This window comes from Botrytis cinerea, chromosome 2 (assembly GCF_000143535.2).
Source record: "Botrytis cinerea B05.10 chromosome 2, complete sequence".
In the NCBI taxonomy this organism is placed as follows: domain Eukaryota; kingdom Fungi; phylum Ascomycota; class Leotiomycetes; order Helotiales; family Sclerotiniaceae; genus Botrytis; species Botrytis cinerea.
Window position 1 is genome coordinate 2,506,457 of NC_037311.1, and position 27,875 is coordinate 2,534,331.

Sequence of the window (27,875 nt, forward strand, 5' to 3'; positions counted from 1 at the left end):
AAACTTGAATATCTGCGCCATCCCGCTGCTAAGATTTCCTTGGCGATCCCCTAATATAGTAGGTCTCGTCTGATAAAGATGGTAGATGGTGACCTTCGCTACATTCCTATTGGCTAAGCGACTAAACATCCTTGCTAATCGTCGCCTTCTGCATTCAGTCCTTGTCATCCCAGATCGGGTGTAGATCCCAGAACTAGCTTTGAAATCACATTCATCTACGATGCAGTTGTATACTAAACAATCTGAGAGGTCATATTTTTTGAGTGCTTATAGCGCCGTAAATCATCTTGTGGCTCCTGCAGTAGCCATGGACGGGCTGGTAACACCCGTCTCTAAAACTTATCGCCCGTCTTCAAAGTTTCAACGTCCCAAAAATAGATCATTGCAGTTGCCTAACAGCCACGAATAATACACGGGTTCCAGGTGGTACGATAACGGTACAGAGTTGCATGAACGACTTCGAGGGAGATTGCCGGTAAAAAGTCGTCATCGGTGATAAGTTGAGACGGACAATCATCATTGATTGTAGATATAAAAGTTGCCAGATTAATGGCATCACACCATCTGGGGTAAATCCAAACTTGGGAGTTTGCCCGCGTTGGGTAACATCTTCGTTTTCACTTGTTCGAACCCCCCACCACATTCTGAAGATATGGCGATATTTCACGCGCAATTATGCATTCGAGCGGCAAGACTCCCGAGAAGAGAAGTAGAAATTCAATGGAGATACGGAGTGTGTATATGCCCACGAAAAATGCAACGTGAAGAGATAGTTTAAGAAAGGGTTGTGTTGCGAACAATCATATTCTTTTGTAAAATCTGCCTGTGTTTCTGCAAATTGGAATGTATACAAGACAATATGACGTACCCACAATAAGATGGCACTCAGCTTGCGAAAACAACCATAAAGACGATATGACTAGTAACCGAAGGCTGAGAGATCTATGTCGCTTGGCTTATCCTTTTAGAGGCTCTGAAGTCCTCCATTGGTTAAGAATGAGGCTGCCAATAGTTGCGGAAGCTATTTGACTCTATTTCTAGGCCCAAAGAGCCCATTTTCTGTAATCCATTTTCGAATGCTTCGCTAACTTGTTCCCACTAGTATCTTTTAGACGTTCAGAATTGCAATGTCTGCCTAATTACTTTCTCGACCAAACGCCCACTCTCAATCCACTTTCCCGGCCTTGCTCAAACCTATCTCATTGAAGATAGCTGCTGCTAGAGATTGGAGAAATTGCGGGGTTTCTAAATTTGATATCGCAAGTATGCGTTGGTGCAAATGTATGTCTGTTGAACAATCATACGATGATTGTCACAAAATCAGAAAAGGAACCTCTGATCGTTGACCCGAGTCTGGCTCTCGATATTGCTGCTGAGGTAGAAACTTGCAATCGGATGATTTCGTGTATTCAATTCATCGATGTGGTTAGAAAAAGTTAAAAGTTCTTGACTCGGGGCTTGATTTTGTCGTATATTCCTTTCATTCGCTTTCGGTATCGGAACTACAAGCGGTTTCAATTTTTGGCCAGCGTTCATGCCCCGCTAAGGTATTGTAGCGTGGAAATCGCGTGGCAGATCTCGCGTGGAACACTCGATAATAGATTTTGGGCAGATCTTGAAGCCCTCAAAATGGACCTGCAGTAAGCGTGGAGAAGGAAGCACGAGCTGCATGCTGACAAGGCTTGGAACGTCACACAGACTAGTGATGCCGTGTTAACCAGTCTGACGGTGATCATGTACGGCTGCTGTGACAAAATGATTCGTTCTCACATTCAGCTCGGCTGAAAACATTGGCCACGAGTGTAGCCGAGGACTGTCGCTCCCCTCTGGCGGAATCCTCCAGTGTGGAACCGATCAGCAACCCGGAATACACAGCCTATATTCCACAAGCCAAAGTCACCAAACACAGGAATAGATCCCGTGTAGGTCATTCGGTTGTCTGGTGGATCATGCGGCACAATAAACGTTCGGGAGATTCGATCCGAATCCCTTTCATGAGTTTATACTGGCGCCTGAGTATCGACCATCAATGGTCCGCAAATAACCGCCGTTGATATTTCCAACATGAATTCAAACCATCGATATGGACCCGAGTCGTGAGAGATCCGCAATGAGAATTTGCGGCACAATCAGGCTGACACGAGATATTTGACGAACCAATTTCCTTCTCAGGTTGATTCTATGCTCAATCCGTGGTGAGCTTGATGCTGATGTGGGGTATACCATTTTGAGAGCGCAGTGCGAAGTCTGCAATTTACGACGCCTAGTAAGCACCAACGGATTGTATAATGGATCAACGAACGTCGGTATATAAAGGCCAGCGTGGTGACTCTTCTGATCACTACCACGTACTTTGTCGATGGCCAGAAGAGTCGAAAATTAGGTATCCTCATCATCCATGTGGTCCTGTCCAACCATCTCCATTTCTGCCAATGCTTAGTATGAAAAACCAAGTCTATTCCACGCTTTGAGAAAAGACACAGCTTTGTAGAGATGGCCAGTATTTCAGTGAGTTATGAGCTTGAAGTTGAATTCTAGCGTGGTAGAGTGGCAGAATAACCAAGGTTGACATGTCAATATCGTTAATGGGTAAATAGATCAACAAGAAACGTGCTGCAATCATTAGCCATGCTGTGTGTGATATCCAGTGTACTGCTGAGATAGAGTCCACAATCAAGTGAAAAGGTAATTATCAATAAGGTACCCAAGAAGTTATTCTTGATTGCCTAGATGGAGCATTCCAAAGCCTCGACGTTTGAACCAGGATCTGATGTTCGTGTCGTCATCTAATCACGATTGCCCAGTTCAAGCAATTATGTAACTGCATCTGTGTTCTGAAGAAATGTGGGAAGGCTCAACGACATATATAAATGGAGCGCGACTTTTGATAATATGGGCAATGCAGTAATTGACTTCTCCGTTTTCATGGCCATTACCGTGGTTGAGGGAAAACTATATTGTTTTGTTTTGGTTTGTGATGTTGTGTTTTGTTTATATGTTGGAGGTGCAACGATTGGAAGTTTTGTCAGCATCTTTAGTAAGCCATCTTCGCTTTCTTTAGCACAGGCGGGTAATTAAATAGCCTATTGAGTACATGAATATTATCTGCAAGCTTAATAGGAGTAACGAGCTGACAGCTACACATCAATTATGCACACTGTTGACATAGACCTTCAACTTCATGTCATGTCATGATTTTTTCACATTGGTGTCATCGCGAAAACTCAAACGCTGATATGATATCACTATCATTTTTTTTCATCGTATGATCCACTCCAAGTCGGTGCAATAATCTATCCGATCAAAGTCCGACGACATGGTGCTTTCAAATCATGTCCCGGTCCTCCTTCCAAGAGACGATGGATACACCTCGGTGATTGGGGCCATATAAACCTTCTGGAAACCCTCGAAAAGATGATTGGATTCAAGATAATAAACACAGCAATACCTATATTGAAAATCTAGAAGAACCGTTCCATCATGTTAGTTTCCGAGAAGATCACATTACCATGTGGGTTGACCCTACCAAATCGTCTTTGCAAGGTATGAAACATCTATCAATTCGATCCAAATGTCTCCATGGAGCTAATATAACCTCAAAGGGTGCAATGGCTGAAGCTATGTCAACCACCCATGTGCCCGATGAACAATTTTTGAAGGCATATGGCACTTGGGCCGACGGTGGATGGGGAATGATAATGACAGGTACGAACCAGGCGTGCATTACGACCAACTTAAATGTTCCAAGTGGATTTGATCAATTGAGATGCCCAAACTTCACACGTCAAGTGTCCAAACACTAATTTGGATAACAGGAAACGTTCAAGTGTCCTCCAAATACCTTGGAGGCCACAACGACGTAGCCACCACTCCCCAAACCACAGAAGAGACCAGAGCCAACTGGAAATCCTGGGCGGCAACCTGTCAACGCTCTGGAACACCAACCGTAGTCCAAATATGTCATGCCGGTAGACAATCACCCCTTGGGGCTGGCAGCCGCGGTCTCTTTTCAAAAACCGTTGCTCCCTCCGCCGTGGCAATGAATTTTGGAAGTAGTTTAATTGAACGGGCCGCTGTTGCGTTATTATTCGGTACACCACGCGAACTGACGATTGATGAGATTTCTGGACCGGGGGGCATCATTGATGAGTTTGTGGCGGCTGCGAAACAATCTTTCGAGGCCGGGTTTAAGGGTGTCGAACTCCATGGCGCGTAAGTTGCCCCCTATATTTTTGTGGTCCCCCGCGATTGCTCCTACTGACTCAAATATAGACACGGCTACTTGCTAGCACAATTCATGTCTCCTCGATCCAATCTTAGAACCGATGAGTTTGGCGGCACAGCCAGAAAGAGAGCCGAAGTTGTAGTAAGAATCATCAATGAAGTCAGAAAGCAAACGAGTAAGGAGTTTTGCATTGGTATCAAGGTGAACAGCGTGGATGCTGCTTCCAACGAGTCATTAGAAGATAGCATGGAGCAAATAAGGTGCATAGTAGAAGCCGGAGTTGACTTCATCGAGATTTCCGGAGGAAACTACGAGAATCCTCGGATGATGGGTGATCCCTCCTCAGCCGCTTTGCCCCCTTCTCGTGAAAGCTTCTTTCTCGAATTCGCCCAAACAGTACGCAAACAATTCCCTTCGGTTCTCCTGATGGTCACTGGGGGTTTCCGTACAAGAGTCGGTATGGAAGAGGCTTTGAAGTCGGGAGGATGTGATCTTATTGGCATTGCCCGACCCGCTGCCGTTATTCCAAAATTGCCAAACGAAATTATCCTCAATAAGAACATACCTGACGAAGAAGCAACCGTCAATCTTGCACCACTCTCTCCGCCATTTTTGATGCGCCACTTCCCTGTTAAACAGGTCGGGGCTGGTTTCCAAAGCATATATTATTCGTCGCAGATTCAGAGAATGGCGAAGGGCTTGTTGCCTGTCAACACCACGATATAGATCATTTTTGAACTTAGATAGGAGTTATAGACATAGGAGTTTGGATACAACTAGATATAGATATCAATATAGAATATGTACATATATACAAAGAATCTTTCCTTCCAGATCCCCCACCACAACACCCCCTTTTCACACTCCACAGAGTCTTAATTACCCGAACTAAGCACAGCTTCCGGCAATACTACTGGTCGTGTTCTTGCTATACGCACTCAACGCGCTTCCTCCACACATAAGACCCTTCATAAACGCAGCGGCCACAGTATTCGCGCCTGCGGGACTGGTGTGCGTGTGATCGATTGGATAAAACGCATCCACGGTCGTAGCACCAAGCGATTCATAGATATTCGCAGTGTAGAGACCGTGGTCGACAAAGGAGGCCAACGAGCCAAGAGAACTGACGACGGATCTCCCATATCCGGTGAAGCGGGGAGCAGTGTAGGAAAAGGTACCGGTTTCCCATAAGTTGTTGGGAGTGGGCGAGGCGATGATTAGGTGGGCACCTTTGGCGGTGATGAGACGACTGGAAGGTGTGTTAGTTGGATTGTTGATTCTGATGGGGGTGAAGGCTGGGGAATTAGAGGATGTCAAAAGAGAAAGAGAGACATACCCTGCTTGTAGGAGGTAGAATACATATGTATACACGGTCTCTCCCGTAACAGGAGAAATACACGTCTCGGTACCGCCTCCATAGCAATCGGTACGGAGATTGTCGGTTGTGCTCAGAGAGCCTCCATCGTTGTGGCCAAACTCGCTGAGGAACAAATTAGCACATACTCTTCAATGGAAAAATCCGAACACATACAAAAGAACATAATCGCCAGCAACAACTTTATCGGCCAATGCAGTAAATCTTCCTTCGTTGTAATATGAACGGGCGGATCGTCCGGCAACGGCATTGTTCACGACATTGATACCGGTGAAACTGTATTTGAGGTATTCGCCGAATCCTATACACAAGATACGTTAGACAATGTTCCCACACTTCCATATGAATGATGTCTAGGATGAGTGAAATATTTACGAACCTTGAGTACTAGTTCCACCGCCACCAAGCGCCATGGTGGAATCACCAGCCAAATACAAAGTTGGCACTGCGCATACCTGAGCCGCGAGCGAGGAAAGAAGAACTTTAACGGAAACCTTCATGATGAATGGTATGAGATGGTATAAGATCGATGCCAAGAAGTGCTGTAGAATTGACAGATGCTGTTCGAGCCAAGCTTTTTGATTTTCGAGCCGATCTTCTTCCCTTTATATAATTTTCCTAACGTTCGACCCATCATGCGGAAATGGAAAAGAAACGGTCTTTATCCACCGCCATGTTCAATTTCTCCATCTGGCCCCTCAATACGAGCTAGATTCTCGGCGCCGAGTTCCCCTTTCCCTTCAATCAAATTTACTTTCTGCTAGCCATAGAAATCCGCGTACACACCCACTTACAAATCTGCTTGTAGACGCCCTCCAATTCCAAGAGCCGAAAGAATCCCAAAGATTTCCCATGCTCCTCGTACAATCTCCACCCGAGCAATCCACCACCGTAACTGTGATTCATCTAATAAAAACGCCAAGACGGAAACTTCATCGTGCATATTAAGCTTATTCTTCTTCAGAAAAAATGAAATATAACCACCAGTCGCAAACTTCGCATTCGGCAGATCTTCGCTCGCGTTGCAGATTTGGTATACCCCAGGTTTTTGGCGCGGGTCCCCTCATTTGATAAGTACATACGTGTGCCTGAATGTGAAAATGGGTGCAGGAGAGCTCGGCAGCGAGTGACAGGTCCACCAATGAGATTTATCCGTTTTGATTAAGTGTCGGCTAAATTGGTCTTGGCAAAGGCTTAATGATCACGAGATAGGGAGATCGTCGGCTTTTATGGTTGCTCGAGTTAGGGTATGGCGATTTAGTAAAGGCGATGTTGTGAGTGCAAATGAAGGTTATTTGCGCGCTTGCGTGTGGAAAATATGGGTGGCGGGATTTTTGTTGAAATGAGGGTGTGTCTTGGAATTTTGTCAATGGTTGAGGAATGTTGTGATTGAGATGCTTGCGTACCACTTTGGTGCATTTGTGTTATCTCGTAAAAAAGTCACTTGCACTGCAGAAAAATCAGATGAACAAATCGAGCGCGATAGATGTTTAGCTAGAGATCAAGCTAATTATTGCCTTTGATCTCCTCGCCTGTCAATAAGCTCAGACTGAAATTGAAACGAGTATGTAATATGAAGTTTTGTACCCTCTGACCCTTTACATTGGTGTTTTGGAACTTTACAAATCAATAGAGATTAGGATCCATTGAATAAAGGAATATGACACCCAATCGAGCATCGCGCGTTCGACAAGAGAAGAATGCTTGAGTGTACAATCGCATCAACGAATTCCGTGCATCTTCTGAAGCCATCCGCATGTTAAGTCGGTATCGTCATCCAAGAAAAAAGGTTCTAAAGAGATCGAGTTGAGTCCCAGAGACTTTTAAACACTTCAACGTTGTCCGTATTATCGATGTGTATGTGTTGTACCGAGCGCAGGCGATGACAACAATATACTTCCTTGAGAAAGAGAACTAACTGCCTTCACCAAACTTCGGTCTCTGATATTCACTTTTGAACGGCAATGTCACCTTCTCGCGCCATTGCATCCAATACTAGTCTCATCTAATTCTACGATATAATCGAAGAGATCGCGCATACTCTTGTCAATCGGTGGTATGACAACACGGCACTCTAGCTTAACTGTTAGATACGACAACTCGAGGTGCGCGCGGTATCTTTGTGGGGAGCATTCGATCCCTTCGGAGTCATTGATACCGCGAAATAGGTCAAAAAAGATGTAGGGCCCCAAGAAATTGGGGTCTGAACTTTTTTTTCTTCCAATTTTGAATTATTTTGTCCTTCCCAACTTGGGTCTACTTGATCATCACCTCTTCCTTCTTTCGGCATTTCTTCTTGAGAATTTCGAAAACTAGAGAAGATTGACTGACGTATGAAACTGAAAAGAGATGCCAGGAAGAGAACTTGCTATGATTTACTCAGAGTCTCGCATAGCAATATTGAATTTGCTCTACGCAAAGCTCGACGACAATTACTTTCATAGGTCGTAACAGGAATTATGGGATGACTATCAGATGAGAAACAGGACGACGAAGAGAGAGAAAGTTTGAACTGATGCGGGACAATGAAGTCGCTACTGAGCTATTCTTATCGGACGATATCTCCTAGGATTTCAGAACCAATTTGAAAAACATAATCGTGGTGCGAGGAAAAAAAGCGAGATTGATTTTCGTGCTTGAGTAGACCAGTTTTAATAATATACCAGATGTGCTACAGATAATAACGAGGACCACCTGATTAGAAAGGACTCTTCATAGGAACATGTTGATCTGACTCGATTATATGCTCCATGGCATTCATGGCATTGCGTCCAATCTTACAATGTAGTTACTTCGTGTTTCTTGATACATTTTGATGCAGAGATCCGGTAATGAAACATGAGAGTGAGTTCCAGATGCCCTAACCTTAGGGATTCATAGAGAATAGGTTTTGGAGTGAGTGATTGTTATCAGGGCGACAGTTGATCCTGAGTAGAACACAAACGATCGGTGGTTCTGTGGGCTTGTAGAGATATGGAAAGAACTATCTCCTGTTGAATAATTTTGAGTGCAAAATCTTGATCTGAAGGTGTAGTGAGTTGAACAAGATCTACACACTTTCGCTGGCTTAGTCATCATGAATCACTTTATTCTTTATTCCGAGTTTTGATCTGGTTTGTGTTGCCCCAACCTCTTGAAACCCCGTCTTTTCTAAGTTTCATCGAATCGTATCATACTATCGAACTAAATGAAATCTTTGAAGATGCTTTCAATGGATTTTCTAAGATTCCGCGGATGCCATTTCTCCGTGTTTGACTGCGCTTTCCTCATACGTTTGCAGATAGATATCCGCGAACAGAAATAGCGATGATGAAGAACCTTCAACTTTTCCGTATCGCTCCCATCGAAGGATACTGAGGTATCTGAAGTCGAGTCAACCCTCGATAAAGGATGGCTTCACTACGCGCGCACATCCAGCTTAAGATGGAAGGCCCGCTTGGATGTTGGTTGGCCTCAAGCTGTTGCTCTCCTAATGCTACCCAGGTTATGCAACTTCAGACTTCCTTTCAAAATTCTTGTTTGAAGTATAAACTTTCGTTTGATAATGCTCAATTGTCAACATCCTTGCATTGCTTCCATCTGTGTATGTCTTTAGCAATGAGTATCTATACACATTCGATAGAGACCTCCGGCGCGGAGCACGTCCCAGTCACGCGGAGTATGCGTCGCATCGTTGCATCTAGATATATTCGGTCTATCGATATATGCCCGCACAGCATCTTGGATGGATCATTTTTACCAAAGTTGACATCCTTTTCGATTTTTCGCAATTTACCACTTGAACTCCGCGCTCAAATTTGGACGTTTGCTTTTGAAGAGCCTCATATAGTAGAGCTCGAGCTTTTGACATTCATGAACACAACATCCGTTCCGCCGCCGCGATCATCATCATGGAGCTTTCGCAACACAACCCCGCATCCCCTTCTTTCAACTTGCACTGAATCCAGGGAAGAGGTTTTGAAGCGGTACCGATCTTCTGAACATTCGAGATACAACTCGCTTCCTATCAACTTTGCCATAAATTCTCTGTTTCTCAAGGATCTCAACTTTGGTTCTATCCAAGGTTATTGGCTGCGGAATGTGAATTATGTCAAGAGTGGCGATTGTCGGGCGCTTCTACCGAGCATCTTTGAGTGCGTAGAAAGTTTAGTGATTTCTCGAACATCCATTTTAAATGCAGAATGCGAGGCGGAAAACATCATTCGCTATTGTTTCCCGAATCTTTGTCTACTCATCGTCACTGTCAATAATCGCGTCAGGAACGAGCTCTCGTCGAACCGCACCTCCCAACTTCTTTTGCACCCGGAAGACGATCACCATATTTCGCTACTAAGCTTTGCGCCGACGACTTGTCATTGGGACGCAATTTACGCATCGAGGATAAAGGTAAACATGCAAAGACGATTTGCGAGACAGGAAAGAATCCACAGAGATTATGTTGCGCCCGTTGTTAAAGTCGTAAGCGCGGGTGAACGCTACGGCGAAACATAAGGGTGTTTTATTTGGCTGCTTCAAAGATGACATTAAGTTTTTACTAAATTGCGCGAATAGTTCTTTGAAAAGAACTCCTTAAGTCATGAAAGAATCTCTTACGACATGAATTGCATTGATTGGTACAGCCATGGTGGTGGACTGGAAAGGATTACTCTCCATACAACCAGCGGCACTACAGCGAAAAAAGCTCTAGGAATTGTGACGTGACACAAGCCCTGTCAGTCTGTTCGGGAACTATGAACTGGTCATGTCTCGAAAAAAAGAGGATTCAACCCACAAGGATTGTGCATTAGCTACCTTATCTGGACCTAATCCGCAACGTAACCAAACTCCCGGAAAACTCTACGCTTTCTGATAGGAACATCATGTGCAGAGCAGGAGAAGTGATGACTTTGCAGCAAAACCTTGCTGCAGAATGGGTTCGGGAATACCCTCAACCTAGGCTCGCAAAGGCAGCTGGTTGTAACCTAACTTATCACTGCGCCTTCAGAACTTGCATGGGATCATTCGAGCCAAGTCTGGCAGTTTTCAATCGTTATCACTCCGACCTAAAATCAATCATGCACGAACTACAATAAATATTTTCAAATTCAGTTGCAGTGTCACATTAAATGACCACTACTCAAGTGCTGTGGTCCCGGTCTGCGTTTCTAGTCTTTCAATTATTTCTTAACGTTTGGCCAAGAGTCTCGAACTCCTCGGTGTTCGCCCTAAGCGGTTTTGTTGGTACGAGCGTCTGTAATGTGATTGGTTGATACCTACTCGATCTTGCCGCCGTGGAAACTACCTTGCAGTTCAGAACCCCGCAAAGGCTTTGCACTTGGGCAAGAATACCGGTACTTCTTCCCATCTTTTTGTACTCGGAATTCTTGATCTGGTTAAAATCAACGTTATCGCAAATGTTGTTACCCGAAATCCTACGTAGCTCTCGCTATCTACGGAAGCTAAGCCTTGCGTCTGCCTACACTCTGCCTACATAACGCTTCTTATTGTACAGAAGATAGCCTCGGACACAACATCTTTCGTTCAAAATGTCAGCTAGTGAAAGTTACCGTGCTCAGCTAGCAATTCAACAACGAGTACCTCTTCTTTCAGGAATCTACAGTCCACCCCCAACCCACGAACACGGGCCTGACACCGCAAAACGCTACAAAGCTTTGGAAAATGAGACAGAATTCATCATAAGCCAAGCCAAGACACCTCATATTCTTTCAGACTCAGATAGTCCACCTCAGCCTCCACATCAGCCGCCACAGCATCATCGATGGAACAGTTCAAGTCGCCTCGGCATCTTCAATAAAGTTTTCTCTACAAGTCCTCCTGCTTCCCCAAGATTTGAAACTGCTTCTATCACTGTCCTTTTATTGCCTCAAGCGGGAACACGACCCATCCTTCTCACACTTCGTACAATAGATATCCGTCTCGAAGGACACATAGATAACCATCTCTCGCATGTCCCTGATATGCGTTCATTTTGGGGCGATGGAGATGCCTGGCACGCTCGCAAACTGAGATATTCTTGCCTAAATAGGATCAAAGGTTCGCCAGATCATGTTTTGGTAGGCACATACATGTTACTATATACGCCAGAAGGAAACGGATTACCTTTAAACCAAAGATGGAGCGCAGGAGTTAGTGGAGATGCGTGTATTGCGAAGATGTGTAAGAATATATGGGGTAGAGGAGGGGTGGCTGCGTATGAGGATATTGATAGGGAGTTTATGGATAGTGGATTGTACAGAAAGTTATTGATGGGGTTGTTTGATAGCCCTTTGAACGACCCGAAGGAGGGTGCCACGGGAGAGAGTGAGGATGTTACTGATAAGGAGACTTTGTGAGGTGCTGGCACTCCAGTGTTCTTCTTTTGTCGTTCCATTATCGTTCATTGGGTATATAATTGCTGGATATTTCCACACTGCTACTGGAGTAGTTTTGGAGTTAATGGAGTTCCATCCATTTGCAGGGTATATTGGATTTTCTGAGCTTTGATAGTAAAACGCGTTTTAAGAATCAAGAAATAAGGCAATCATTTCAAATCTGAAACAGTGAAAATACGTATATACAAACGTTATGAAGGCCCTGATATGAATGACTGGCCGTAGTACGTACTTCTGGTAAACAAAATTTCAGACTTGGCATATCTATACGCTCATACACCCTGAAAGCTAGCTTCCGGGTGAGCTCCCGATGTGCCCGTCCTGCACATGCCGGATGCACTTATAGTAGTACCTGCTGATCATTCCAATGCTTCGAACCATATCAAATTTATACTAGCTAGCTCTAGGTGGATAACATTTGCTCATTGAAATTTCCAATACGACAAAAAAAGAACACATGAATTCATTCCATTCCAAACTATGTCACAACTCAATTATCTGTATTCTTCTTAACCAATTCCACAATCCTGTCCGCCAATAACGGGACATCTCCAGGCCACCTCCCACTAATGTAATTATACTTCTCATCTTCTACCAAAAATCTACATTCTTATCAGTCTCCATCCCGCCAAATAGAAAAAAGCGAAACCGAAATAGAAGTAATTTAGACTCACGGCTGCAACCCAAGATAATGTTTCCACTGCTTCTCCGGATCATCCAACCTCTTCCTGACACTCGTCTCCACATTCTCACTCCCCGCTCCATAAGTTTTATAATAATCTCCCAAGGCCCATCTAGTAGTCCAATAAGCCGCCCCCTCAAACATACCCGGAAGAGCCGTCGTATCGCAGCCATGAATAATAGATATATTCTCCGCCGTCAAAGTTTCACTTAAAACCATAACACCGTGACAAACAGCCCCAACGTGTTTCTTTCCAGGCTTCTCAACTCCTTTCCAATAAGACACCAAATGCCGGTGCATAATATCCGAATCAATCAATTGACGCACGCCTTTCTCGTGGCCGCCAGGCAAAAACACGAGATCATAAGGGTCGAGAGAGAAAGAATCAGAGGACCAGGATAGAGGGTTTGTGAATTCCTTCGTCTGGATCATGTCTTTGTAGGCGTTGACTGCGTTTTGGCTCGCGCCCAGTAGCTTCTGAGTGATTCCCTCTAGCATTTTGCGATCGCAGGCAGGGATGGCACCGCTTTCGGTGGCGAAGTGCACGGTGAAACCGGCTTTGGTGAAAGTAGCGTATGGGATTGCGGTTTCTGGGGGTAGGGAAATGTGGTAAATATGTTATCAGCGAAGCGGGGTGAAAAGTAGATAGAAGTGATTGCTTCTGATGGTTGGAGTCTTATGGACGAGGTATATCTTACCTGTTGGGTCATGGCCGTAATCCGACATGGGAATCAACACTTTTATACCAGACATCTTTGCTGAGCGCTATTTCGTGAAATCAGTTTATGTAGGAAAAGTGAAAGTAGTGTTTGGATGATAGAGTTCGTTCCCTCTGAATCGAAATAGTTTTCTTATTTATGAATGATGTCAAGAGCCTAGTACATCTCAAGACCGGAGCACAGTAAGCCAGCAGGTTGGATGAGCTCTTTTTCTCGCTGTGCCTCACAACAATTCGGAATTAGTAAATCGAGAGTTGGGGATTTTTGTCCAGATATCCAACCTTGGGACCAAGGTTTAATTATAATTTGATGATTATAATCATTTCATACCAATAAGTGAAAAATTCAAATTTTTGAAGGGCCTACAAACAGCGAAGATACTCATAGCTGGTATGACGTGAGGGCTTTTGGTGAATGAAGGGGTCGATGACGAATGAGGCGAGAGGCTGCAGGGTTGGTTGAATGGGTATCCGTAGATTGAATTCTTACTTCAACGATTGCTTCTCAGCTCGAGCCCAAGCACTACAATCTGAATTGAGACTTTGTTTCGGGGTCTATAATCGTGTCGCTTCGCGTTATTCTCAAGGAAGTCTCTAGAGTCTAGTCTTTATTTCGTGAATGAGCCTATTGGTTTTGTGTCATGTGAAGTCTCACCTTAGCTTTTCCTCGCCCGAAAAGATACTTGTCTCGAAAGAGACGAGAAAAAGAAGCCCAACCGATTGGCGGCTAGGTTCTGCAAAGATTGTGGGTAAATCACCAACAGGAAGTTTGCAAGAAGAAGGATGTCTTCAATGACCTAAATAATTGTATTCAAAATATACAGTCTCGATGAACTACCAGCGTCCTTGTGACTAGAAGCACAAATCATCACCATACAATCCATTCTTCTTGAAGCTTTCCATAATCCTGAAGAGTACCTTGTCTGAATTTGATCAATGCCTTTCGTCGTCCATGAGATGTTATTTCTGTCACTGCGATCCGAGATGATTCCACTACTTCTTCCGCTCTTGAAATATTCTCTAGACCCTTCTCTTCCTTATCTATAGTCCATCTACCGATACTACTCGCGAATTCACTATCCCAACTACCTTCTCGTTTGAAAGAACTAACCAGAAGAGCGTGTGCTTTCCTGCGTAGCGAAGCATCACGACATTTGCATGCCACACATAGCAACGGTGGTATTATTGCAGTATCAAAAGAAAACACCCGTCCATTTTCCAGCCTTGAATCACCGTAAGATTTGAGAAGAGATTCAGCTAGTGAAGTCATTAGCTCGAACTGATCCATATATCGATCGTAGTTCAATTCAGTCTCGAATTGCGCAGTTTCGAGAATTAGTTTGTTGGCGACATGATGAAGTTTTAGCGATATTGATGCGCGTAGATCATTCGTATTCATTTTTTGACCTGCTGCTTGTGCAAAGTTGTTGAAGACTTGGGACCACTGTTCAAGCTGCAGAACTCGCTCTCTCTTTTCTTCCACGATAGCATTCATGCTTCTTGAGCGTAGAGTGTCGTCATTATTTGGCATCTCTGGGCTATAATACTGTGCTGAATTTTGATGGTATATCAGAATTGCACGGGTCTGGTTTTGTAGATGATGTTTTGCTTCGTTCAGCGATGAAATAGGATCTGGTATGCTAGTCTGGGGCTCAAAATCAAACTTCGTGAGCCCACTTGCCATTTCCCACTGAATAAAGCTAGTTGGTAGTATTCTGATCGCCTGGATGTCTACAGCTCTGAATAAAGGTACTAGTTCTGAGCGGATGAATTCCCAATTCGCGCTTGACTCTGGATGGGCGAGAGGATTCTGTTCATTTCTCTCCATCCAATCGCTTAAAATTTTTAGCCCACTGTTTAGATGAGCAAATGCAGCTTGATAATTCCCTTGCATTGCTTCAAAGCAAATGAACAAAAGACAAGACATCAGAATTATTTCTGAAGATTGGCGATGACTTCCATGCGAGAGATGACCCGTCAGGTACCGTATAGCTTTAATATTCTGTAGCAGGGCAAATCGTTGCTTCTGGTCAACAATCGCTCCCGCTTCCAGCAGTTTGATATCACCAAACTTAAAGGACTCGTTGAAGGCTCCCAAAGCAATGACTGCATGGCGAATGGGCGGATCCGAGTGACACCTCTGCAAAACGAGACCGGTCCAGAATTTAGATTCAAAATTACCCGCTAGTTCTGGTGCTGTCTTGTTGATGAAGAAATTGAAGCTTCTTCGCTCTTCTTCATCCCATTCAATGACTGGAGAAGGCGTTGCGACTATTCTTGGGGCAGGACTCATGATGGGGCTACCAACCAGGCTTGTATCCGACGAAGAAACCACACTATCCCTTCGTTCCAGTGGGGCAATCGACATCTCTGAACGGTCTGAATCATAGCCATCGCATTTACGTCCAGTCTTCGTGCATCGAAAGCACCCTGGTTTTTCTTCTCCGCATTTGACACGACGAATTCTAAATCTCCATTAGCGACTCAACTTTGAATCTTCTCCCATGTGCTGACAACACAGAAAAGATAACTTGACGTAAAATAAATAACCAACCGACAAGTGAGACAGCCAGTTTTGGATTTTGGTCTCCAAGCTTTCTTTCTCGCAATTGTAGCCATTTCCCATACAGTTCATGTCTTTTCGGTATATGAAATTGCACGCTTCGCATTGATCGCGGATCTACTTCTTGTTCCATCCAAGACATCATACCGGGCACCCATAGCATCTCTTATATCTCGGGGAAGCCGTCGACCCTTGAGTCAACTCTCAGATTCAGCAACTGTGCCGTAACAACGTGACTCTGACGAGGGATTCGTATCTAGCGATGAATGGCCACTTCCCTTGATTACAAAATTCGCAATTATAGAATTCAGCCTCGCTGCTTGAATGTAGAATGCGCTTATATTAGTTACTAACGCAAAGTCAAATTGAAATGCCTTCATTGGTCTTTACACGATGTGTGACCGCATTTTAACTCAGCCTTGCAATACTGACTACGGAGATAAGGTTGCTTTGGTCGCGCGTCCCTGCAGAGGCTGCAACCCTACCGCTACATCGAGATTCTGCGCATCGTCTGCATCCACATGGACGCACACACTATCCTTACGTACGTAAATGTCTGGTTTGTATTATGGTATCACTTACGTCCGTAAATTAGTAAATTTCTATGTAATTCCTCCAGATTGTTTATCGACGAATTGAAACGAGTGAAAGGAAGGTTCTGAATAGGCTAGCGGAGTAGGAGCTTTGGATTGAACCCTTGGCATGACATCGCATAGACTATGCCGTATGATATCGATAGTCAAAGATAATATCTAAATTTCGCATCCCTCAAACATCTACCGGCTGTAAGATGGATAAGGACGTAATAGTTTCCGTGGTCCGAATCCAATGTTTCAGCTCGACAACAGTGTTGTAAGCAATGACGAATTATTGACTGTGGAAATCATCACAATTGCCGACTAAAGGCATTCAAAACATTGACGCGCATAGAAAAGCCGCATAAGAACTTCTTCAAGCTTTACTGACTCTTCAGCCTTGGGACACCGATTAGCCTTGGGACACCGATTGATAATTCGATAGTTCGGCTATTTCTCAGACTAAGAATAAGACATCTCCCGGCAGTTATTGGTAAGCTGTGCTTGAAAAAATCATCCGAATGAATGGGAATAATTGAAGGGTTGTCATACAGAGTCGCATTCGCTTTTTGGGATCGATAGAGGGACAAGCGGAAGGTTCAGAAGAAGGATTGCGCTACCCCGCGACGAACCAATCCAGGGGGGTAGGTGCGGTTCGCAACGTATTACTTTGGGATGTTAGACAGAGGACGGCGGGAAAGGCTGAGGACCTTATTTGAGTGACATAGCAGGCCCAACTATGGCTTAAAACGCTCCTGTACAGCGAGAGACAGATTAGACGACACATCGATTTTGACTGGCTAGGCTTACGGTGCAGCAGGATGAAGGATGAGGAAGGCTGGTGTGGCAGTGGCGGTGGCGACTTATGTAAATTATGAACATGGTGAAGACATTCACGCTATTGTTTTATAAGATGAGACGAATCCGTCACGAAGTGATGAGCGTGTGATGGTTTGCAATATGCACAACAACCTAATATGTTTTGATTTTAGCCAGGCATACATGCAATCCACACGGTTGAAGGATCACCACCTGTGGAGGCAATATTGGAAATGCTTTGAGATCTACTTTCTGAGGAAGAAGACGAACAGATGTGTAGATGATGCAGAGTATATTGGAATGTCGAATTCCGAGTTTGACTGGAATGTACGCGAGATGCGATTCTCAAGCTAAACCTGCTGACAACGGAGAACTGTTCCCCGGTGAGCTCCTGGTGAAATAGAATCAATTAATTACTAGCTCAGGAGGTAGCTCACCGGTAGACGTTGGTCTAGTGGGGGTGGCTGAGATACCAGTAGCGTAACGTGGTGTGGCAGAACCTATCTCACGTGTAACAGATTACGGGCACCGACAAATGATATGATAGCAAAATCGCGACGCGAAAAAAGTTGAACTACAATTAATCAGGTAGCGGCAGCAAAGCTTTGAGAGTTCTCTTCATACCCTAGCAACGCTCTCTTCCATACCCTGCATTGCTACTATTCGGTGATTCAGGCGTCTTCTTAATTTGTATCATAAACAGAATCTCCTGCAAAAATGTCGTTCGGTGGCCAGACTCCAACCATTATTGTGCTGAAAGAGGGTCAGTAACTCAGATATTGGTTTGACCACATAGAATACTGACATAAGTGTACAATATAGGCACGGATTCTTCTCAGGGCAAAGGACAAATTATTAGCAACATTAATGCTTGTTTAGCCGTTCAAAACACAATCAGAAGTACTTTGGGGCCATATGGTGGGGATTTATTACTCGTGGATGAGAATGGACGACAAACTATCACTAATGATGGTGCTACTGTTATGAAGGTAAGCTTATCGGGAGAAATCTCTGCGAATTCGGTATAGTTAGAACTCATAAACTGACTTTGGTGCGCAGTTACTTGACGTTGTTCACCCCGCAGCACGAATTCTTACCGATATCTCTCGATCACAAGATGCCGAAGTAGGAGATGGAACAACATCCGTCGTTGTTTTGGCTGGTGAAATTTTGAAGGAAATAAAGGATCATGTTGAGCAAGGAGTTAGCTCGCAGACGATTATCAAGGGTTTACGAAGAGCCTCTACGATGGCCGTCAATAAAATAAAGGAGATCGCTGTTAATACAAGTGAGGGTAACCAGAGGGAAACTCTTATTAAATTGGCCGGCACTGCTATGAGCAGTAAGCTGATTAAGAGAAATACCGGATTCTTTACAAAGAGTATGGCTCCAAGTTTGTGTGGTGAGATATAGCTAACAACATATAGTGGTCGTTGATGCGGTTATGACATTAGATCAGGACGATTTGAACGAGAAACTCATTGGCATGAAGAAGATTCCAGGTGGATCCCTTACCGACTCACTGTTTGTCAACGGTGTAGCATTCAAAAAGACCTTTTCATACGCCGGATTCGAACAACAACCCAAATCCTTCAAAAACCCTAAGATTGTGTGCTTAAATGTTGAACTTGAGCTCAAGTCTGAGAAGGACAATGCGGAAGTTCGTGTTGAGCAAGTTTCGGAATACCAGGCTATTGTCGATGCTGAATGGCAAATTATTTACAACAAGATGGAAGCTTTATACAAGACTGGCGCAAAGATTGTCCTTTCCAAGCTACCAATCGGTGATCTTGCTACGCAATATTTCGCCGACAGAGATATTTTCTGTGCCGGTCGTGTAGGATCCGATGACCTTGAACGCATTATTCAAGCCACAGGAGGATCCATCCAATCTACTTGTTCCGATATTCAGCCAGAGCACCTCGGAACCTGTGGTTCGTTCGAAGAGCGTCAAATTGGTGGAGAACGTTTCAACTTCTTCGAGGATTGTCCAGCTGCCAAAACCTGCACATTAGTCCTCCGTGGAGGTGCCGAGCAATTCATTGCCGAAGTAGAGCGTTCCCTCCATGATGCTATCATGATCGTCAAGCGCGCCATCAAGAACACCACAATTGTTGCTGGAGGTGGAGCTTGTGAAATGGAAGTATCAGCCTATCTCCACCACTACGCCGATAACAACATCCGCAACAAGCAACAGGCAATCATTAAATCCTTTGCTAAAGCCCTCGAGGTCATTCCTCGTCAACTTTGCGACAACGCCGGTTTCGATGCTACGGATATCCTCAACAAGCTCCGCGTGGAACACAGAAAAGGAAACGTTTGGGCTGGTGTTGATTTCGTGGGTGAGGGTATTAGAGATAATATGGAGGCTTTCGTCTGGGAACCAGCGTTGGTCAAGGTCAATGCAATTCAAGCAGCAACTGAAGCTAGTTGTTTGATTTTGAGCGTGGATGAGACCATCAAGAACGAAGAGAGTCAACAACCACAAGCTCCACAAAGAGGTTTACCTCCGGGAGCTGCCCAGAGAGCATTGAGGGGTAGAGGAAGAGGCATGCCAAGAAGATAAACGATAAATGGTAGAGAGGGATCATGATTCATGAATGATGCAGGGGTAATCAAGGGACAAGCAAAATTTTGATGTGTAGATGATTATTCTATGATATGATATAAAAGTGCTAGATGTATGACAAGTACACACTTGCACTTTAGAATTCAAAAATTCACCCCCTCGCTTATGACTAGATTTATGATTTTAGTGGTGCAAAACTTCTTAGCATTTGTCATTGGTTAGATATATCTCTTTTAAGGTGTCTCCTCTTTGGAAATGGAGCCCGTTCGTCTTTGGATATTACAGTTGTACTATGATTTATGATGTTATTGTATCGAAAAAAAAACTAAGTTTATTAGAGTGTGCATCTCTTGTATGCACAATCTACGCTGTTTTATATTAGAACTAGATGCACGTGATGATTTCCTCAACATCAAGACATGATCTGCAAAGTATCTCGTAGGCTATCCACGATGCGCCCCCGAGCTAACAATCCAACACTTTAACACTTCAATCAGAGGCTGCAAGTACTAACTGTGATCCTTGGTGTGCCGCTCCCTGTATTCATCGCCAGTCAGTGACAGACGGTATGCAACGCGAAGCCTGGTGCCGGCTCCATCTAATTAACGATTATCCATCAGTTTTCTATTAAATCCTGTATCCGAACTCGTCAACCCACCCTTTGAGGCCCCTCACCCCTCATTCCTATCCATTACGCCCCTCGAAATCATTCCTTGTGCTAATCTCGCCGTAGCCATAACATCATCATGAGATTTGTGTCTTGGGTTTCCCATCGAATCACTCATTGTCTCATCGGTATTTATATCATCCCCGGTATTATTATGCTCCACTGTTCCGATATCTCCAATGTGTTCTACTTCTACTTCATCTTGATCCACAAGCATATCATCAATGTCTCCGTCCACGCCAGTGCCCCCACCCCCATCTGCATCCACATCTACATCTACATCTCTATTTTCCAACATCGCCTGAAAGGAATCCGTATCATGTTCATGATGCGCGTCAAAATGCGGATGCGGAGAATGAGATGTATGTGTGTAATCCATGATTTGAGGGTCTATCTGTAGGTAATCTGTTGCAGAATGTCTATGCGATGGGGAATGAGAATGAGCTTGAGCCTGAGCCTGAGCCTGAGCTTGAGATTGTGTACGAGTTTCTGCGTGATGAAGTTGCATTTGGGAAATAGGTGGTTGATGTTGTTTGAGGTGAACAATGGGATTACTGTGAAGATGAGGAGAGTGAGATGGTAGTCTGCGGTTAAGAACTTGTGGTGATACAGATGTACTGGTGTGGTCATGATGGTGTTGGATTTGCTGGAAATCATGCTGCAAATGGGAAGGTTGTGATTGTCGATCATGATGTTGATGAATATCTCGATGGTGATCGAGTTGTTGTTGCTCGGGTAAAGATAATATGTTTGCATCTGTTACATCCTGACTTTTAGGAGGAGATTGGCGGGCTAGCTGAGCTTGGTAATCTGGTTTGACAACTGGTGCCTTGCCCAATTCTTTGCATTCTCCACAGTTCTTAATTACTAGACTAACAGTCTCCTTGATTCTAACCCAGTGATATTTCTCGGCGATGATAGCTGTGGTTTTGTTGATTCCTCCATGTTGTAGTACATGTATACCTCGCGCAATCTCGTATTGTTTTTGTGGGTCACTAATGACTTCCTTTCCTTTCAACATGAGCTTGTCCTCGTCCGGTAGTAGTTTGTAGTGTGTGGCCGCGCTACGAAGTCTGCTTTTTTCCGCGCGGTCAGCACCCAATGGATATTCTTTATGTTTCAAGTAGAATTTGATTTTATCGAAGCGCTCTTCACTCACGAAGTCGGAGCCATCAGGCCCTAAATCCCGCCCATATATAATAGCATCGATAAATTGCCCTGGATAGCTCTTGAGATTTCCTGCGCCCTTGACACGTCCGATACGCTTGAACCCTAATGCATCCCAAATGCGACAAGAAGCGACGTTCGTCTCATATACGAGATTGAAAACCGAGTATGTATAGCCGAGTAGTGGAGCCCAGTGAAGGTAGCTTTCGCCAAGTAGACGCCCGACACCTTTGCCTCGTGCAGCATCTGTGACGAGGAATCCGGCATTGCATACGTGGGAGCTACGCCCTGGGTAGTTGGGCTTTATATAATAACTACCTAGACATTCTGTAGCCCAATTCTTGCCTTCGACTACTTCATCTGCGGACTCAATACTACCAAGAAGCATTACTGCACCGAAGTTTTGGAACCAATAAGATGCAAACTTCTCTGGTGGCATAGTGTCAAGCATAGGATATGTATCCCCCAATTCAACTTCCTTTTTGAATTGGTCGCTGAGATATGCGAGAAGTGAGGGAGGTACTCGGTTTTTTGACGCGAAAGGCACGATTGTAGCGATTGTCACTCGGTCACGTAGAGTGACCTGTCGAGGGAAAACATCGAGGGGTAGTGCGGGGTTTGTGTCGTGAGGATCTGGAAAAGGTGCGGACCCTGAAGTTCGGTAGACTGTGGGAGCGCTGGGGTCATCGAGCATGGCAGGCATTTTCAATGCTTATCGGCGATGCGAGGATTAAAGGGGTTCAGGGGTAAACACTGATGATATCGTTAGAACACTACAACTTCTTAATTCGTCCATCTCAAGACGACGAACCCAAAAATAAGAATATCACACCCGCACGATCACAACTGTGGAATTCTCAGGATTATTTGAAAAGCAATATCAAAAAGCTTTCAAAAACTTTGAAGTGTAAGATTTTTATATTGAGATATGTATTCGTTCGTATATGGGGAGTGACGAGATATGCAACTGTTGTTCTGAGAACGACAACTGAAGTTGTCAAGAGAAGGGCGTCGGAGAGGTGGGAGGTGGGGGGATTATGTAAGCGAAGTCATGAATTTAGTAGATCGCCGAGATCGCTTGATTTGTGAGAAATTCATCAATACAACAGCCAATTTGTATCAATTTTAATCAATGCCTGAATATTCGGGGTTTGTTCTTGGAATTGCTTTGATTTACTCTTCAGATTATCCTAATAACAGCTGCCGAAGGCCAACAATTCCATTCTGTTGCGAGCATACAGACTCACACCTGAAAAGCCATGGTTGAGCTAAGGTTAGCATCAGTGTCGCGAGAGCATGATCCACTTTACGACGGTGATTGGAATGCTTTATAGACCTGCAAAGCTCCTTCCACTGATTGGATGGTTCCAAACATCACAGTCAAGAGAAGGACCCAGATTGCAACCCAGAGCGTATACCATTGCACCCGCTTCCTCCTATGAAACCTCCATTGTTTGATGGTACCTGGCTCTGCCTCATCGAAAAGCTCTTTTAAGGTGGACAGCCTTTCGCCCCAGTATTTGAAGTTTTTTTTTTTTTTTTTTTTTTTTAAATACGTCTGTCTTCCGCCCGGAGACGGCCGCATTGGATCGCTTTTTTTATCAAGCCTGTGCGAAGTCGTGACTTTCTTGAACTACCTTCTACAGTCCTTATCATTTTGAGGGAATAAAAGCGCTAGGCTGCGAACAGTTTCCTGTATGAAGTCCGCTGGAAATATAGTGCTTCTTAAGTTAGCTATAGCCTACACGGGGCTTCAAAGAAACAAGCTCTTAACAAACTTATTACTGCATTGACATTCCAGAAAAGAAGCATAGTGAAATACTGCTAGCCGTCTATTACCATCCATCAATCGAAGGTGGTCCATCATAGTTCAAGTCCACTCTATTTCAATCCCAGAAATGCGCTCAAGGTTTTGAGCATTGAATCCCTTCTCCAACTTCACGTCATCTTGCCCCGGTTGTGACTGAAATGATAGGATTAGAAAGTCCGACAGAGAACCGGAAGTCCAGACTAGCTGTCGTCGATCTGGTGTGGTGTGCGAAGTCCCTCTAAATGCCGTCTATATCCTGGAGCTTCTTTGGTCCAAAGCTTTTGTACTGAACGTCTGGATTGATCAACTCTGCATTGACCACCAAAATCTTCAAGAACGTCAAGACCAGCTAGACATGTTACCACGAATCAAGAATTATGCGATCAGTATCTTGTTGCCGTCAGAAATATATCCAGATCGTGAGCCGGATGTATTGGTATATCGAGGAAAGGCAAATCTGACCAACTATGTATTCACATGTAGATATGATCAAGATTGCTTCACTTTATGGAAGACAACAGCAGGATGTGATTTATGCTTAAAGGACAAAGCATGTCTAACAATTGTTTCACATGGCTTTGCGGACGCCTCTGGGACAGTACGAGATGCTCCCATTAGAATGGTCCAGTCAGATATTAAGCATGAAGGATGTACTGGACAACGAAGATTCATAATTGGAGTACAATATATAAGAATGGCTAGGCTCAGACTCTGATGAAGTGCGATCAATGAACCTGACAAGTGAAGCACGTCTAACTCGGAAATCTTTGCCTTTCGATTTCAATGATGAGAAATCGATAAATATATCAGGTATTCCAAGTTTAAGCACTTCAGATATTTTACCCTTCACTCGCTTCGATTTCCCGGCAAAAGCCATCGAGTTTGGAAGCGAGTTTGAAAGCTGTATAACAGAAAAAGGTTCATTCACCAACTCTGGAAGCTTTAGAGGAGAGGAAGATTCACCCAACAGGTTTCGGGGTGAATCTACATCACCCCAAGACCAGTCATTATTTCGCCCAGGCTTTCTCTCTCATAAAATCACCCAGTACGAGATGGACCAGAGTGATCACATCGATACCTTTTCTGCTAAATTGAAGGCATAGTAGGAAAAAACTAGACCAGAGATGACTCGTCAGGCAATTGACCTGACTCAGGTCCACAGAAACTCTCAAGCACAGATGCTCGAAAGAATACAATACCTAAGGTTTAACTCATCTGGATACCTAGGTCAGGATGTGTTCAAGATATGCCAACTCTACTACTGTATAGGTAGTGCTACAAGATGACGCAACATATCCGACCCCTTCATATAGATTTGAAACCCCTATCGGTAAATTTAAGCTTATGGTATAAGAATTATGACTAGATAGTAAATGTTTGTCAAATTTTCATCTAAGAATTGCCTGTTTTTGGAGAGGTTGAAGTGTAAGCAGGAATTGGGCCATACGTTTGAGACATACTACAACAAAAGATGGCGAAATTCTTTCGAGAAATACCACAGTAAACGATTGCTGCTAGATAGATAAGGCACTAATATGAGATATTGCCCCATCAGAATTTCACATTATTAATTTCTTACTATTGCACATAAGATCGTAAATGAAGATACTTTTAGCTACTTAGACCAATGTTCGGCTTGTTGTTTTTGGACTAGAGAATCAAGAATTCTGAGTGACCCAACTGAAGCCGATACTTAGATCTAATGCTATACTTCGCATTCTACTAGTTTCAGTGAATATAATTTTGTTAGAAACACTCGGGAAACATGTACTAGGAACCGTATTGACTACGCCACTTGTACCGGTGTTCAGGCTAGTACGTAGCATAACCATATTATAGTAGTATCAAACATTTTATTCAACTTGAACTAATGTACCTGATACCGTAAATGACAGAGTAGTAACGTATGTAGACTGGTGTCAAGTAGTCTGTCAACCTTACGGTGAATGAAGTATGTTCCCTCTCAGCTTTAGCGATTTGGAACGAAATCATTCTGGAGTGAATAATTCTCTGAAAGAGATACGGCGTTTCAACTTCACTTCAATATAGCATCAATATGCACCAAGTGCGATTCTGAATGATAAACATGAACAAAACACCTGACTATAAAATACGTTTCGGGCAACGATATAGAATTTTTCTTATCTTGACCTCTATCGGTATGCACCTTGTTTAATATCTCTGATATACTACATACCGAAGTTTCAAAGCTCAACATTTGGCAGGATTCACATACGACTTTTACTCCATCCCTCTATACTACGGTCCCAAGTTCGTTTAGGGTGATACACTCACTCAATATTATCTGCCGTACTCGGACTAGCGCGCTCAAGAAAATCAAACAATATAGATACGGTTGACCTCCAGACGGGTTCCAGATTGGTTAAATACAAAAAAGTATCCCATGAATCCACGACTTCTTCTTCTTGCAAAACCACCATCTTCCAGATCTGAACTCTTCTCATCCAATCCAAAACAACCTCATCATCTTTCACTTTCAATCGAAACTGCAAAGTACTATTCTAATACAATAGAAAAGAGGAATATCAAACAATCACTTCTTACCAAACCAAACAAACTCTATCTACCAAGATGTCGGCACCATTCGGCTGGTCAGTTCTAAATCATCCCAATATGGTGACATTCAGACGGCCAAATTACACAAGACTTACTACGAACAACGGGCCAGTTCCATGCAGAACTTGTAAGAGATCGATTACATGCGAAGGATTCGTCTGCGAATGCACTGATTTCGAATACTACTGTTCTGAATACTGCAGGTCCCAGCATTGGAGTTTCTGCATATCCAATATTTCCAAGCATGTCGCTCGCCCTTCACCTCAGCACAAACTCGCACTTTACTTTCCACCCAATAGCGAGAACCCTAATGTATTTTGGTGTCCCTGTCCTGTTATCAACCAGAACCCCTGCATTCCATTCTGCGACAGCTGTATTGTCTGCGAAAGCTGTCACGAATGTCATGATGCTGACATCCCACTGTGTGCCCCCCTTTTTGCTCTAGGAGCAAACACTACCGCAAATTTACAGGGTGATCTTATTACCTGGGTAATTTCACGACCAGGAGAAGATTTTGAAGGGTGGACACCGGGTACCGTCATTGGCTTGGAGGCCGGAAATTCTCTCAATCAATGCAGCGAGAATATGTGTATTCAGAAACTCACAGGATGGGCAAGAGGTTGGGTCGGACCATATGTGATGATTGGGGATTCGTGGGCTGATTGCAACGGGAAGACGATGACTAGAGACGTCAACATGGATGATATGCAAACGGCGATAAAGTTTTTCTCCACGACAACACGCAAAGATTTGGTTGCTGCGGAAGCAGATACTGCAGAACGCAAGGAAAAGAGTCTCTTCGAGATGAATGATATTCTAAGTCGTTTATTGAATAAAAAATAATTTTCCATGGGGCTGAGTGGTCGATTTTATGGCAGGTAACTTCGGGAGAGGATATATTGCTCAATCATTCGAACAATGGGTGAATGGGAAGGGGGAGTCAAGGGGTTTATATCACGCGATGGTCTTACATATTAGGCGGTAAAATCAATTGAATATCCTGATCATCCCTCTAGAACTAGTGACTACTTGCGAAATGTTGACAATAATAATTCAGAAAAATATCGTGCCCCGTAATAACTGAAAGTGAAATGTATTGCATCCATTTCATAAAAACAAACCCAACAATAATATGACACCGAAACAACCCTACAATAATTCGAAAATGGAGTTCTTTATATCAGAATTGGGTTTTTGCACTGATCTTCTATCCCCCAAGCACACTCTCTTCACGTCATCATGAAGCTTAGAAAACTATCCACCACAACAAACGTAAATACTCAATACTACGAATGAAATCATAATACATAAAAAGGTTACAGTTCGTCGTTATTCACCTCGATTTTCCAAATCATTTAAGTCTAGCTCAATCTATACATCTAGCGCCATTACACAAGTATTCTCGCTTCCAGAGTTAAATATGCGCCGCAGTTTGTGTCGTGACATGCAATAACTACCAGTATCTCTGCAAGCCAATGCCTAGTATCGTAGCGCACACCGCTTGTGTGAAAAGTGCAGAGAGAATGTGAGATTTTGCTGGGCTTGTGGTTTAACGAACGTGAGATTTAGGTTTTTATATCGATAATAATTGATTCCATGAAGGGTAGTATCGATTTTAAAGAATTCGATGCAGCTACTTGAAAACGTGGCCTCCTCCCAGAATAGAAGTGTGTCGTGAAAGACGTGCCCATGATACTTCTATGGATAACTTTTAGATGATTCCCAATGATTTTTTCGTATCCAAACGGTTAAAGATG

General features: G+C 43.8%; 9 protein-coding genes across 11 annotated transcripts; 5 read left to right on the forward strand and 4 right to left on the reverse strand.

The window, feature by feature from the left end:
* Nucleotides 1-3,037: 3,037 nt before the first annotated feature.
* Nucleotides 3,038-4,984, forward strand: BCIN_02g07090 (hypothetical protein). Its single transcript, XM_024691489.1, has 4 exons — nt 3,038-3,543; nt 3,603-3,705; nt 3,816-4,212; nt 4,273-4,984. The coding sequence occupies exons 1-4, from the start codon at nt 3,481-3,483 to the stop codon at nt 4,949-4,951; spliced, it is 1,242 nt and encodes a 413-aa protein (XP_024547260.1). The 5' UTR covers nt 3,038-3,480; the 3' UTR covers nt 4,952-4,984.
* An 8-nt stretch (nt 4,985-4,992) lies between these two features.
* On the reverse strand, nt 4,993-6,166 carry BCIN_02g07100 (hypothetical protein). The gene is made up of 4 exons (XM_001547332.2): nt 5,980-6,166; nt 5,757-5,901; nt 5,562-5,705; nt 4,993-5,474 (listed from the first exon to the last, which is right to left on the reverse strand). The coding sequence occupies exons 1-4, from the start codon at nt 6,098-6,100 to the stop codon at nt 5,114-5,116; spliced, it is 771 nt and encodes a 256-aa protein (XP_001547382.1). The 5' UTR covers nt 6,101-6,166; the 3' UTR covers nt 4,993-5,113.
* Nucleotides 6,167-9,088: 2,922 nt separating this feature from the next.
* On the forward strand, nt 9,089-10,150 carry BCIN_02g07110 (hypothetical protein). The gene has a single exon (XM_024691490.1). The coding sequence runs from the start codon at nt 9,186-9,188 to the stop codon at nt 10,089-10,091; it is 906 nt and encodes a 301-aa protein (XP_024547261.1). The 5' UTR covers nt 9,089-9,185; the 3' UTR covers nt 10,092-10,150.
* A 660-nt stretch (nt 10,151-10,810) lies between these two features.
* BCIN_02g07120 (hypothetical protein) lies at nt 10,811-12,123 on the forward strand. Its single transcript, XM_001547330.2, has one exon. It carries the CDS (start codon nt 11,126-11,128, stop codon nt 11,930-11,932), a length of 807 nt encoding a protein of 268 aa, XP_001547380.1. The 5' UTR covers nt 10,811-11,125; the 3' UTR covers nt 11,933-12,123.
* Nucleotides 12,124-12,306: 183 nt separating this feature from the next.
* BCIN_02g07130 (hypothetical protein) lies at nt 12,307-13,755 on the reverse strand. The gene is made up of 3 exons (XM_001547329.2): nt 13,352-13,755; nt 12,646-13,243; nt 12,307-12,573 (listed from the first exon to the last, which is right to left on the reverse strand). Exons 1-3 carry the CDS (start codon nt 13,404-13,406, stop codon nt 12,462-12,464), a joined length of 765 nt encoding a protein of 254 aa, XP_001547379.1. The 5' UTR covers nt 13,407-13,755; the 3' UTR covers nt 12,307-12,461.
* Nucleotides 13,756-14,092: 337 nt separating this feature from the next.
* On the reverse strand, nt 14,093-16,206 carry BCIN_02g07140 (hypothetical protein). The gene is made up of 2 exons (XM_024691491.1): nt 15,926-16,206; nt 14,093-15,836 (listed from the first exon to the last, which is right to left on the reverse strand). Exons 1-2 carry the CDS (start codon nt 15,988-15,990, stop codon nt 14,240-14,242), a joined length of 1,662 nt encoding a protein of 553 aa, XP_024547262.1. The 5' UTR covers nt 15,991-16,206; the 3' UTR covers nt 14,093-14,239.
* Nucleotides 16,207-17,921: 1,715 nt separating this feature from the next.
* On the forward strand, nt 17,922-20,063 carry BCIN_02g07150 (hypothetical protein). The gene is made up of 4 exons (XM_024691492.1): nt 17,922-18,091; nt 18,151-18,317; nt 18,388-18,709; nt 18,756-20,063. Exons 1-4 carry the CDS (start codon nt 18,046-18,048, stop codon nt 19,892-19,894), a joined length of 1,674 nt encoding a protein of 557 aa, XP_024547263.1. The 5' UTR covers nt 17,922-18,045; the 3' UTR covers nt 19,895-20,063.
* Nucleotides 20,064-20,190: 127 nt separating this feature from the next.
* Bcspt10 lies at nt 20,191-22,696 on the reverse strand. Of its 3 annotated transcripts, none has more exons than XM_024691493.1 (3): nt 22,543-22,696; nt 21,724-22,484; nt 20,191-21,637 (listed from the first exon to the last, which is right to left on the reverse strand). In XM_024691493.1, exons 2-3 carry the CDS (start codon nt 22,432-22,434, stop codon nt 21,629-21,631), a joined length of 720 nt encoding a protein of 239 aa, XP_024547264.1. In that variant the 5' UTR covers nt 22,435-22,484; nt 22,543-22,696; the 3' UTR covers nt 20,191-21,628. The 3 variants fall into 3 exon arrangements, with proteins under 3 accessions (XP_024547264.1, XP_024547266.1, XP_024547265.1); XM_024691494.1 differs by having other exon boundaries at nt 20,191-21,640; XM_024691495.1 differs by having other exon boundaries at nt 20,191-22,484.
* Nucleotides 22,697-25,739: 3,043 nt separating this feature from the next.
* Nucleotides 25,740-27,125, forward strand: BCIN_02g07170 (hypothetical protein). The gene has a single exon (XM_024691496.1). It carries the CDS (start codon nt 26,134-26,136, stop codon nt 26,959-26,961), a length of 828 nt encoding a protein of 275 aa, XP_024547267.1. The 5' UTR covers nt 25,740-26,133; the 3' UTR covers nt 26,962-27,125.
* The last annotated feature ends 750 nt before the right edge of the window (nt 27,126-27,875 follow it).

Coding starts and splice junctions, on each gene's coding strand:
- BCIN_02g07130 (XM_001547329.2), bottom strand. CDS start 13,406: ATGTCTGGTATAAAAGTGTTGATTCCCATGTCGGATTACGGCCATGAC. Junction 13,244..13,351: donor TTACGGCCATGACCCAACAG/GTAAGATATACC, acceptor CCCTACCCCCAG/AAACCGCAATCCCATACGCT. Junction 12,574..12,645: donor CATTATCTTGGGTTGCAGCC/GTGAGTCTAAAT, acceptor ATAAGAATGTAG/ATTTTTGGTAGAAGATGAGA.
- Bcspt10 (XM_024691495.1), bottom strand. CDS start 22,434: ATGCCTGCCATGCTCGATGACCCCAGCGCTCCCACAGTCTACCGAACT.
- BCIN_02g07100 (XM_001547332.2), bottom strand. CDS start 6,100: ATGAAGGTTTCCGTTAAAGTTCTTCTTTCCTCGCTCGCGGCTCAGGTA. Junction 5,902..5,979: donor CGGTGGAACTAGTACTCAAG/GTTCGTAAATAT, acceptor TCTTGTGTATAG/GATTCGGCGAATACCTCAAA. Junction 5,706..5,756: donor GCTGGCGATTATGTTCTTTT/GTATGTGTTCGG, acceptor TTTGTTCCTCAG/CGAGTTTGGCCACAACGATG.
- BCIN_02g07170 (XM_024691496.1), top strand. CDS start 26,134: ATGTCGGCACCATTCGGCTGGTCAGTTCTAAATCATCCCAATATGGTG.
- BCIN_02g07120 (XM_001547330.2), top strand. CDS start 11,126: ATGTCAGCTAGTGAAAGTTACCGTGCTCAGCTAGCAATTCAACAACGA.
- BCIN_02g07090 (XM_024691489.1), top strand. CDS start 3,481: ATGTTAGTTTCCGAGAAGATCACATTACCATGTGGGTTGACCCTACCA. Junction 3,706..3,815: donor ATGGGGAATGATAATGACAG/GTACGAACCAGG, acceptor TTTGGATAACAG/GAAACGTTCAAGTGTCCTCC. Junction 4,213..4,272: donor GGTGTCGAACTCCATGGCGC/GTAAGTTGCCCC, acceptor ACTCAAATATAG/ACACGGCTACTTGCTAGCAC.
- BCIN_02g07150 (XM_024691492.1), top strand. CDS start 18,046: ATGTCGTTCGGTGGCCAGACTCCAACCATTATTGTGCTGAAAGAGG. Junction 18,092..18,150: donor CATTATTGTGCTGAAAGAGG/GTCAGTAACTCA, acceptor TGTACAATATAG/GCACGGATTCTTCTCAGGGC. Junction 18,318..18,387: donor ATGGTGCTACTGTTATGAAG/GTAAGCTTATCG, acceptor TTTGGTGCGCAG/TTACTTGACGTTGTTCACCC.
- BCIN_02g07140 (XM_024691491.1), bottom strand. CDS start 15,990: ATGGCTACAATTGCGAGAAAGAAAGCTTGGAGACCAAAATCCAAAACT. Junction 15,837..15,925: donor ACTGGCTGTCTCACTTGTCG/GTTGGTTATTTA, acceptor ATGGAGATTTAG/AATTCGTCGTGTCAAATGCG.
- BCIN_02g07110 (XM_024691490.1), top strand. CDS start 9,186: ATGTCTTTAGCAATGAGTATCTATACACATTCGATAGAGACCTCCGGC.